The 12,047-nt window shown below is 39.1% G+C and overlaps 1 protein-coding gene across 3 annotated transcripts in view; it reads right to left on the minus strand.

Moving 5' to 3' along the window:
- Positions 1-12,047, minus strand: part of clcn3 (chloride channel 3) — a 36,085-nt gene that overhangs the window by 16,863 nt on the left and 7,175 nt on the right. For 2 of the 3 annotated variants that reach the window (XM_079580359.1, XM_079580357.1), the window contains exon 2: positions 10,236-10,420. In XM_079580359.1, the coding sequence (XP_079436485.1) occupies positions 10,236-10,398 (163 nt within the window). In that variant the 5' untranslated portion in view covers positions 10,399-10,420. Of the gene's footprint in view, positions 1-2,223; positions 2,557-10,235; positions 10,421-12,047 lie in introns of those variants that run through there. The other variant, XM_079580358.1, reaches the window with a different exon arrangement.

Here is a 12,047-nt window from a genome sequence, read left to right on the forward strand (position 1 = left end):
ACCCTCCGCCTTAACCGAGCGCAGCTTCTCCAGTTCGGCTTTACCCAAATCTAACAAGTTCTCATCTGGCGCTATAGCCAGAGTAACGCCTCATTGCCAAGACATATAAAACAGATCCTTTTCCTCGCATTGCTGCCTCGTTGTTGTCACTTTATCACATTCTTTTTCATCTCATATTTGCCAGAGTTTGACACATTTTTGTTGTTTTTTTTGGTCACATTTTTATTATTTTTTGACACATTTTTATTTATTTTTTGTCATATTTTTATTTATTTATTTGTCAAATTTTTATAATTTTTTGTCACTTTTTGGTTTTTTTTGTCACATTTTTATTATTTTTTGTCACATTTTCATTATTTTCTGTCACATTTTATTATTTTTTGTCACATTTTTATTATTTTTTGTCACATTTTCATTATTTTTTGTCACATTTTTATTATTTTTTGTCACATTTTTAATTATTTTTGTCAAATTTTTATTATTTTTTGTCACATTTTTTGTTTTTTGTCAAATTTTTATTATTTTTTGTCACATTTTTTGTTTTTTTGTCACATTTTTTTAAATTTTTTGTCACATTTTTATTCTTTTTTGTCACATTTTTATTTGATTTTTTTTTTTACACTTTTTCCAATAAGCTTTTACATTTGGGTAAAACCAAACTGGAGAGAAAGTGCTCTGTTCAGGTGGGAGGTAAGGGGTTAATCCATCCAATCACAGATGCAAACTTGTCACTCAAACATACATATATAACTTCTGCCATCTCTAATTGCCCATGATGACATAGTGAGAGTAAGACATCATCAACACTGTAACATCCTGTGAGATGAGAGAGGAAGCCAGCGACACATTGGAAAGAGCAGCAGAGGGAGAGAGGCAGTGCACCGTACACAACCAGACCACATCATCACCATCGCCATCGTCCTTCGGTGCGGTCGAGTGGTTCCAACACAAAAGACACACACAAATCAACAGGGCTTTGGTTTCTCGGGAGTCGCACTGTGACGCACTCCACGGCTCGCAGTCAAAGGGGATGCGGTCTCTCACTGCGAGGACAAGGGTCTGTAATATGACGGCTTAACTACAAACATTTCTAAACTCCGTGAATGGAACCAGATTGCAGAAAGCGAGTGTGTGGGGTAAACAATCCAGACAACTTATGACATAATGAAACATGTTAGGAGAAGCTTCAATCCGCACTTGTTGAACTGAATTTGGATTAACAAAAAAAGGTAGTTGTTGGGATGAGCCGAGTGATGACTGGTCCGAAGCCCCCTGTATCTCTGCAGGAGGCCTCGTCTTCTACTGCAGTGGAGTAAAGCAGATCAGAGGTTTACGACTGATTACTGTGGGTCAGCAGGACGGCTCAGAGTCAGCTGACCAGAGTCATGTGATCGAGACCCTCTGTGTGGCCTGAGGAGACTCCACTGTATGTCTGGGTTCAGATCGTAGCATCACATAGTCCTCAAGAGATGAAGCAGACAGATGTTTTATGTATAACAATATGCGTATTATCGATGGAGGGTTGTGAATTCATCTTAAGGAAATAAACAAAGACAAATCTATGCAACACACTGAACAGTAAAACAAAAATAATCTCAACATTGACATTTTCTTATCTGTGTGCGCACATCTAACCCCGAGACACAATTAACAACGTATTCCAAAATGTGCATTAAACTCACTGGGGGCTTTTTTGTCTCTGCTCGCTCACCGTATTAATCTAACAAGCCCTGGAGGAGCTGCAGCGGAGAACACAACAGCGATAACAAACAAGATTACGCTGGATAACCACAACGTGTGGCGAAATAAAACGACAATGACGATGACTTTCATGTTAATTAAGGGCTTTCACAGGCCGTGAGTTTTACATTTTAGGACAACAGGTGCCCAGCGTTTACGTGCAAATCCACCTATCCCACGTTGAGTCATGCGTCTTAAGGCAATGTTCCCAAATGGCAAAGGACATTGTATTTATACGCTACAGGCCACACGGCTCTTACGCCATTGTGTTAGCTTGTGAAGTTTGACTGACTGTGCTGCTGTACGTTAATGATAACAGAAAATTAAACAACGATGTTACAATGCGACGTAGCGCCAAAATCAACATGGATCAGTCAATGAAATAGGGGGATATTGGTGCAACAGCGCTGGCTAACACACATGTCAAGAATACACGCACTGATCGGGGAAAGACAGACATTTAAGGAGCTTATTCGGTCGTACCTCTGCCAGATATCTCATGCAGAGGGATGGTGTCGCCTCCCCCGTCGTAAGGCAGATACGGGTCGGCGGCCGCGTCCTCCTCCTCCATGTTGACACTCAGGAGGCTAACGCTAAAGCTAGGCTAACGCTCGCTACAACAACTACGCACTGCCGTCCTCCCTGTCATGTTTTGAGACAGCACAACAGCGACAACCGCGTCGCGAGGAGGGGGTATCCGCGTCTACAGACCCCCTCCCTGGTTGTTGTCGCCTCGAGTCCTTCGGTGTCGCTCAGTGGCTGCGGCTGGTGACGGTGCACACGGAGCTGACGCAGAGGCGAAGGCGAGCGAGCGGCGGCAGGTGTTGGGACAACATATGCACCCCCAGCAGATTGATGTAAACAGTCTTTTCTGGGCCAAAAATTAGTCAAGGCAAGTTGTTTTTGGTAACAATTCGAATAATTATTTCCTAAATGAATGAGGCTAGATCATATTTAGCACACAGATTATAAAAGTGTCATGTTATTTTAAAGGATAATGATAATTTACTTTCAAGCTTGTATTTCATTGTATTATTATGATTATGATTATGGTTATTCTTTTCATCGAGCACACTAAATGTAAGCTTCGTAAAAAACAACAACAATTAATTTAATGTTATTTTACGCGAAAACTACATTCTAGCCTATAACTGGCATTATTTGAGCCATAGTGGTCACATTTGTTCAGTGTTGGAAAGTAACAAAGTAAAAAAAAACAAGTACAAATAAGAAGTACAAATTATTGGTAACACATTTTATGATGAATACTTTTTACTTCTTACTTCACTACATTTTAGAGCCTGCATCTGTACTTCCTACACCACTACATTTTGTAAAAGTATTTTATTTTCAAAGTGACATCTCTACGATGAACTGGTTTAGTCCCAGTTTAGACTTGGTCGAGTGGTTTATACCTTAGACCTTGTTTAGATCTGGTATAGACCTGACCTAGTTTAGTCGGGGTTCAGACCTGGTTTTGTTCCTGTTTTTGACCTGAGTTAGTGGTTTACTAAATCCTACACATTAACCTCTTACAATGCATACTTTTGTACTTTTATTTAAGTACATTTTTGGTCCTGTATCTGCACTTTTACTGAAGTAAGAACATCGAGTACTTCTTCCACCACTGCATTTGTTGCATGACTGAAATGTGTTTTAAAATAGGGTTAGAGTCTGGTTTTGACAGCGGTTCAGAGAAAAACTAGTATTTCAGGTTATTACGCTGACAGATACTGTAATAGATACTGTGCGGTTCTTAGACCCTACATATTGACACATTGGCCCATTGTACATTAACACGCTGTATGTGGCATAACACCAGGTCGCCTGCTCAGTCGGTTTCCATGGGTCATGAGGAGACACTGACAGCTTGCTCATAGGGGAGGAAGAGTTCATGCCGTGTGCAGAATAATGTAATGATAAACAGAGATTCTGACTCATCTATAAAAGAAATTTCTTTTGAGCATATTATACAAACTGAATGTTGTCTCTAACACAGACTTGACTAGATCACAAACTGTTGTTGTTACATGGTGTGGCAAGGAAAGAAACCAAAGCATTAAGCCAAAATCAAGCCTGGATAAACTGTAATGCAAAACAGAAAACACTGCACAACATCAAAGAGAAAGTCTCACACAGATCCGCTTTCAAACCCCCAAGTATCCCACAATTCAAAGCCTGATTTACTAAAACATGTACCCACCACTTAACGGGACAATCACTGTTTTGTCTGTGTTTTCATCTAACCCATGTACCCAAGACAAGTGCATCACTGTCCCTCTATTCCCAAAACAAGTATAATATTTCTGGTGCTTCAACAATGATTTGTCTTGTTTTGTTTTCCCTTTTGGATTTACAACCGTTTATCATCCCCCGTTAATTTCCCACAAGTCACATTGATGCACATGATCACAGGTTTAAAGAGGGGCTGCGCAATACGGGAAAAATGTACATATTTGATACAATAGAAGTATTTTCCTGAATTTTCCCCACAGTAAATAAATGAATGTTTTTAAGCGATTTGGGTTTGTTTTTTCATCAAATTGTGTCAAAAAGATACCTGGAAAAGCCCTTGATATTTATCCAGCAGAAGTTCTGGCTGTGGCTTGATTGGTCAGCGAATACAAAGTCACCAATAAGACAGATCTGCTTTCCTTACCTTTCGGGCAGCTCTAGATGTCAGGCAACATAAAAGTCGGCCATGGCACCCCAATGTGTCCTGAAATCGCCCTTCAAAGCAACATAATCCAAACTTTGTATCCTTTACGCATCAATTCAAAAGGAATTCCATCACAGTACTCCTGCAGTACCCTAAAATCCTCTAAAATCAACTACAGCAGCTGATAGTCAGAAGTTTCAGTCCCTTACAAGCTCGAGTTGTGATCCCGCCCCCTCTCTAGTCAAGTCAAACCCAACAAAAATAGCTCGGAGCCACCGGCCACACAGCAGCGTAAAGGAAGAGCTTTCACTCCCCAGTTTTCCTCAGTCACTCCGGCCAAAAGCAATCAGACAGGTTTAAAGGGACGGGAGCTCAAATCCTGAATGAACTGGGAAAAGGCGGTGCCAAGAAGTGCTTTTACTATTGCTGGGTTTCAGATGACATCACAACATTCTGCAGCCCTGCAGTCTGGAATCTTTTATGTGTGCTTGGATGAATGAACAAAGCAGGGGAAAAAACGAAACTTTCAATAATGCAAATGCCATAAATTCCCCACAGAACAGAATACACTGGCTAATGTTACTAACAGTGTTGGTGGTCGTCCTGTTTCTACTTCATCTCTGCTTTATAGAAACATTTAAAGATGTGACACAAGGCAGAACTAACACCCACTTTTGTCACTATTATGTAAAAAAAAACCTCTAATTGACAGCCATGTTGTAAGCATGAAGTTATTAAAGGTTTCTCAAAGTGAATGAAACGCCGACACTGCTCAGCTTAATGGAGAAGTCAAAATGTGTCTAGATTTGGATAGTTCTGCAAGTTTTTAAAAGCTTCTTGCACTGATAAAAACTTGAATTTTCCGTTCTTTTATGACTTGTTAAAGGCCACAGTTTTGACATATTGAGATATGTTCTTACCTTAACTTAAACGAGTTAATTTGTACCTGTCTGGTCTTCACGCGTGCCCTCAGTCATGTAAACACAGCACAGACGGCGTTAGCATTTAGCATCTCCTCTATAGCTCTAAATGAGGTGAAGATAGAAGCTACCAAGCTCTTCCACGTTTTGCCTATTTAAATATGGTTACGTGAAGTGTTCCACTATAAAGTATAATTGCACAAAATTAAACAATGTGGATTAAGCGGATAAAAGGGGGAACTATATTGTAAGGCGTAATAATACCAGGAGTACTTCGACATCTGCGCAGTGATATCTTCACTTTACTGTGCGGACGCCAAACTACTCCTGGTATTATTACGCCTAACAGTTCCCCCTTTTATCTGCTTAGACCAGTGGTTCTCAACCTGGGGTCGGGACCCCCAAAGGGGTCGCGAGACAAATTTGGGGGGTTGCCAGATCATGTAGATAAAATATACATATTTTTATTGGCATATAATATAATATTTTATTGTAGCAGTACCATTATTTGTTTGGAATTTGATGAATTTTATTTTATCCATTGTTTTTTTAAGTTTTTTTTTTTTACTTTATTTATGAATTTTACATTTTACAATTATGCAAAACCATAAACAGACAAAGTATAACTTTAATCAAAACACACTCTACCCCTTACCTAAACCCACTGTACATGCCCAATTAGTCAAAGAGGAAAATTTAAACAATCAATCAATCAATAAAGGGAGGGAGTTTATTGAATAAGAGTGGGTTGCAACACAGTAAGAAAGAATAAAAATCTTAGTCCCAAACATTCTGAACAGGAATATTCTCAACATAAATTCTTGAGAATTTGTCCCGAGAACCACCTGCACTGGGTCTGATTTTTTCACATTTAAGAAAGTACATCACATCTTTAAGAATTATGTCGGCTAATGTTCCTATTTCTCATGGTGTGACTCGGACGGGGGTCACGAACCTCTTTAACTGTTACAATCGGGGTCCCGGCTCCAAAAGGTTGAGAACCACTGGCTTAGACAATCCACATTGTTTAATTTTGTGTAACTATACTTTATAGTGTAACACTGCGTGAAACCATATTTAAATAGGGGAAAAATGGAAGAGCTTGGTCGCTTCTATCTTCACCTCGCTTGGAGCTATAGTGGAGAGGAGGAGAGGCTAAATGCTAACGCTGTCTGTGCTGTGTTTACGTGACTGAGAGCACGCGTGAAGAGCAGACAGGTACAAATGAACTCGTCTAAGCTCAGGTAAGAACAGATCTCAGTATGTGAAAACGGTGGCCTATTCCTTTAAAGACTAAAAGTTACTGAGATAGAACACTGTGTTTAGAATAGAGTAAAATATGCACCTGTTCTACATCTCTCAATATGGATGGGCAAACTGAAAACGAAGGTGGGCAAACAAAGGTAGATGTGGATTGTTTGAGTTCCTGGAATTTACTGTATAGGCAAGAATCTTAAAGACATCTGCTTGTGTTGGGCTTTCGCAACAGATCTCCAAAAGGCATAACAAACTGGATGTAGGCGGTGAAGAGCCAACAGTTTGGACTCTCAGCGTTTTGTGTTGTTGCAGCTGCGAGCCCCACACTGAGAAGTGAAATGAGGCAACGGTAAACGACTCAGCACTTTCTCTCCCCGATGATGAAGAACCGACAGGAAGTGGCAGATTTTGTTACAGATAGTGCTTGTATGTGGAGGATACGGGTGAATGAAAACAGCTGTCCGCGCTGTAGGCGATAGTAACTCAGTGTAAGACAGTTGTTTTATTAGATACTTTGGAATAGATAATGGATTTCCTGCGGCAGATATTAGTCTGCAAACATCCTGAAGTGGATAGATGAGGAGCTATGCCATATGGAGGGAAAGATGGTTTGAAATTGGGAGCTCAATGGTGTGTGACAGTGGAAATTATATTGTTTTTTGACTAATTGAAGCCTAAATAACTTTTTTTTTTTAATATATGGAGTTGCATTGAAGGCTGCAACCTTTAATGCAAAATGGTCAAAGAACATTTAAATATGTAAGTGTATTCATGTTATTTATACAACATTGTAATACTGGGCTTCACTGTCTATTTAACCTCTTAACCCCCACCTGAACCGAGCACATTTTCTCCAGTTTGGCTTTACCCAAATCTAAAAAGCTTCTTGGTAAAAATGGTGAAAATAGCAGCGAAAATGACACAAGAACGAGGATGAAAATGCAACTAAAGACAGACAAAAACGTGACAAAAAAAGCAATGAAAATGTGGCAAAAATGAAAGTGGCAACAACGCAGCAACAACATGAGGAAAAAGCTCCATTTCGATTAATTTTTTTAGGTCTTAGATTTCAAATGAGGCGTTACACTGGCCTAATAGGCTGTAACCTTTTAGATTCGGGTAAAGCTGAACTGGAGAAAACGCACTTGGTTAAGAGGTTAAAGCAGAACTAAGTAACTCTTGCCCCTAGAGGCCATAAGCGCAACTGCAGGTGTCGTAGCAAGTTGTGATTTTTTTAACTCATTAATTGTCTTGGAGAGTAAATACTACGCTGACAGAAAAGACAAAGGGAGAGAGGGATATTGTTCATCCAACTACACAATGGACATAATTTTTTCACTCAAACTTGGCTGTAAATACTGTTCAAGTGGTGCTAGCCCGCAGTTAGCTTTGCCCGTTAGCCTGTTAGCTTCTTCTTCGCGCCTCTGGGTCGGAGCAGAGAAAGTTACAAGTGTTTTTTTTTCTGGCCAGAGACACCAGGGGGAGATGAAAGACACCCCGATCATCCCATTAACACTTGTATCACCCCCAGAGGAACTACTAAAATAATTTATTAAGATAAACAAGTTACTTAGTATTGCTTTAAATATTCTATACATATAAAATAGCCCACAATATATAGATAAAAAGCCAGTACTACGAAAGAGTTTTCTTCAAGTTTTCTTCAAGTTTTCTTCAAGTTTTCTTCAAGTTTTCTTCAAGTTTTCTTCAAGTTTTCTTCAAGTTTTCTTCAAGTGCAAAGCCTGCACCTCACTCCTCATTTCTCCAACTGAGAATGAGTTGACAACAATTTCTATTAAAGCTATTAAGAAAAAAATACTGGGCTATCCCTTTAATTGCCGCTCCACTTCAGGTGTGTTATTTTTAACCCCACACACGATGACGCAGTGTTTGAAACGGCACGTGTCGAAGTAAGTAAGTTAAAGTGGGTCTAAAAATCACCCAAAATGACAGAATTCAACCTATAAATGAGGAGAATTGCCATTTCAAACAATCACATGTTCAAGCAAATGTTTTACAAAGCCAGCCTTGTTCTTAAGTATTTCTGTCCTGGTGCTTGAGGGTATTAGTTTTTGATAAATGGGCTGCCTTTGTACTTACAGTTACAGTACAATGCGGAAAATCACTTAACGTCTTTGTGCAAGAACAATGACAGTGTGGGAAGCTCGTGGAAGAATTTAGGTGTGTTTAAGTCACAGTCACAGTGGGTCAAGTTTAAATGGACAGAGTAGAGACTAAATGAAGCATGAGACAAAACACACCTACTATAAACTGACTCATCACAACCTGCTAGAAGCCAGATCATTCACAGAACAACCGTAACTTCCTTAATAAATTTACTGTACAAATAAAGGCTGATATATATCTTTACTACAGGTTTAGCAGGTTTGATATTGTTGTTTGCGATTTACTAATTGCAATCATTCAAATTATCCTATTGAGCTGTTGAGGATAGATAATGGCTCCTTTATCGAGTGCATTTTCTACAGTTCAGCTTTACCCAAATCTAAAAGCTTCTTGACTTTGAGCTTACAGCCTATAGGCCAGAGTTTTTGTCTGTTTTTCCTGTTTTTTAGTTTAGTTTTCTGAGGTATTTTTTGTTGTGTTTTTGCCCTTTTTTGTCATGTTTTCCTCACGTTTTTGTCACTTTTTAGTGTTTTTTAAATTCTATTATTGTTTCTTTTCCAGCAAGTTTTTGTTGCTTTTTTGACGTTTCTTTGTCACTTTTTTTTTTTTTTTTTCATATGCTTTTGTTGCCCTTTTTTGTCACTTTCTCGTTGCAATTTCATCCCTGTTTTTGTCACTATTCTGGCGTTTTGTTCAAGAAGCTTTTAGACTTGGGTAAATCAAAACTGGGGGTCAAGAGGTTAAAAACCGGAACATGAGCATTTTTTGTGAGGTGAGTTTTCAGTTCTGGTGCATTTATTGAATACGAAGTGTCAACAAGTAGTGCAATGCAGTCGTGGCCTCGCTGCTTCAGAAGTGAAATATGTTTTACAAAGAGGACTTTTTTACTATCTTATACAGAGTAGGAAGGGCTATGCTTCAAGGGGGGGGGGGGGGTGCTTATCATTAGCTCATCCTGTGCTCAAAAAGGAGTGTGTAAAAGATGATGGGAGAGTACTTTTCTGGAAGCAGTCTCTGTACTTACTCTACAAAAAATATAATTGTGTGTAAATATTCCGGGCTTAGCTGGAGGCGGGAAAGCTAGATTCCTATCTATTTCCATTGTAGCTGTTGTCATAGTAACGATAATATGTGAAACTGTTGTTGGAAATATCAGATAAACCTTGCTTATTTTATCGTCTCAAATGTCAGTCCTCTTGTTCTTGCACCTTAAGCCACAACAGGACCACATTTTTTTGTTGTAGTTTTACACTTATAATCACAAGTTTTAGTTTAATCTTATTTCTTTTGATCACTTCCTGCCTCCTGCTGATGTCACTGATGATGTCAGCAGCGAAAGGGTCTATAAAACTACGTGAAAATGTCCCATTAACAGAGCAAAATCAAAATTTGGCTTAAAGGCGTTCTTGGCAAAAAAAATGTGTAAAGAAAATATTGCATCGCCCTATTTTCCAATGTTTTGGCGAGATGTTGTGCGCATGTTGTGCCGACTGAACTTGTCCCGCCCCTGATGTGCCCCCCCTCCCTCTGACCTGGGGAAGCGGCGTCTCCGTCCAGCAGGTTGTCGTCCTCGGTGGTGTGGAAGTCCATGATGCTGCTGGCTCCATCCAGCAGCTCCTCGTCGCTGCTGGCGCTGGCGATACTGTTGTAGCTGTTCCTGCAGTAGCCCCTGTGGTACAGCTGCTCAGACTCCATTTAGCAGCACACCACAGCAGCCCTGAGACGCACAGAGGAGGACACCGAGGGTCAGGGCCGGGACAGAGACAAATGCAAGGGAGATTTCATGGTGCCATAGAGCAGTCGTGTTGTTTAGCCAGTAGAGCTTGAAGATATGGTCAAAAGATTTATTTTCTCCATATTAATCCATCTCAATTTTCGAATCAACTTTACAGCAGTGCCATAGAATGAAGATAGAAATGACATGGAACATAGAAGTGTAATAACATGGTAAAGATGGTAATTACAAAGGAGCAGGACACACAGCTAATGTATTTTCATGGTAATATGGCTCAACAAGGCCTAATGTCAGATTAAAACCAGGAAAAATGGTCTGTATATAATAAATAACATGGAAACCGGGCGTGATCTTGATCAGACCAATTACAGTTTTTAACATTACAGCTCTAACATGAGGTTTTCCCACATTTACTAAGTCGTGCTCTTTCCAATTGAATAAGTGTTTCGTGGTAGATGGTGTCATACTTTGAAAAATACATAGTCAGTAGTAATTAATTCGAACATTACTTTATCTCTAACTCGATTGAACTGATGCTTTTAAAGTGACAAAGGTTTGAAGCATAAAATCTATTTCTTATTTTCATTATTTGGTAAGCAATAACTGTTATTGAATTATATGCTTCATAACTAAAGCACTGCAAATGTGTCGAACAAACCCTAAAGCTTGTTAACCTCTGAACTCCCGCCGTAAACCGATTGCATTTTCTTCAGTTCAGCTTTACCCACATCTTAAAGGTCGCCTCATTTGAAAGCTAAGACCTAAAACTCATTTAAACTGTTCTTTTTCCTTGTATTGTTGTAGTAGAGTGTGTAATAGTCACTCTTATGAACTTTCTTTTCACTGCTTTTGTGTTGCATTTTCGTCACTTTTCTGTTGCTCTTTAGCACTGCGTTTTTGCGGCCATTTTGATGCTTTTTTCCAAGAAGCTTTTAGATTTGGGTAATGCCAAACTGGAGAAAATATGCTAGGTTCAGGTGAGGGTTAAAGGAACAGGCCACCGTTCTTACATGCTGAGATTTGTTCTTACCTGAGCTTAAGTAAGGTAAGAACATATCTCAGTATGGAAAAACGGTGGCCTGTTCCTTTTTTTCGTCAATTTTGTATCAAATTTTTGTCACATTTTTGTCATTTTTTGGTCAACTTTTGTCAATTTTTTTTTTCATTTTTTGTTACATTTCTGTCATTTTTTCGTCAATTTTGTATCAAATTTTTGTCACATTTTTGTCACATTTTTGTCATTTTTTTGTCCAATTTTTGTCTTTTTTTTTCATTTTTTCTCACATTTCTGTCATTTTTTCGTCAATATTGTATCAAATTTTTGTCACATTTTTGTCATTTTACACTTACACTTTAGTATTTTGCAAAAAACATGATTATGTAATCATAAACTTGACACACTCACTATTGGGTGTATCAAGCTTGAAGCAAACCCGAGATGACAAAATCATGGCTCTCTCCCTATTTCATGAACAAAACCATTACTGGTGCTTTCTGCTCTTCCCATGGAGTATTTATAGGCTGAGGGATTAAAATGATGAAGCTGGGGATATTAACGCTGGGTCACACACGAGCAGCAAACCCGCAGCGGCACGAAAGTCTATCAGAG

Source organism: Gobius niger, assembly GCF_951799975.1.
Source record: "Gobius niger genome assembly, chromosome: 21".
NCBI lineage: Eukaryota > Metazoa > Chordata > Actinopteri > Gobiiformes > Gobiidae > Gobius > Gobius niger.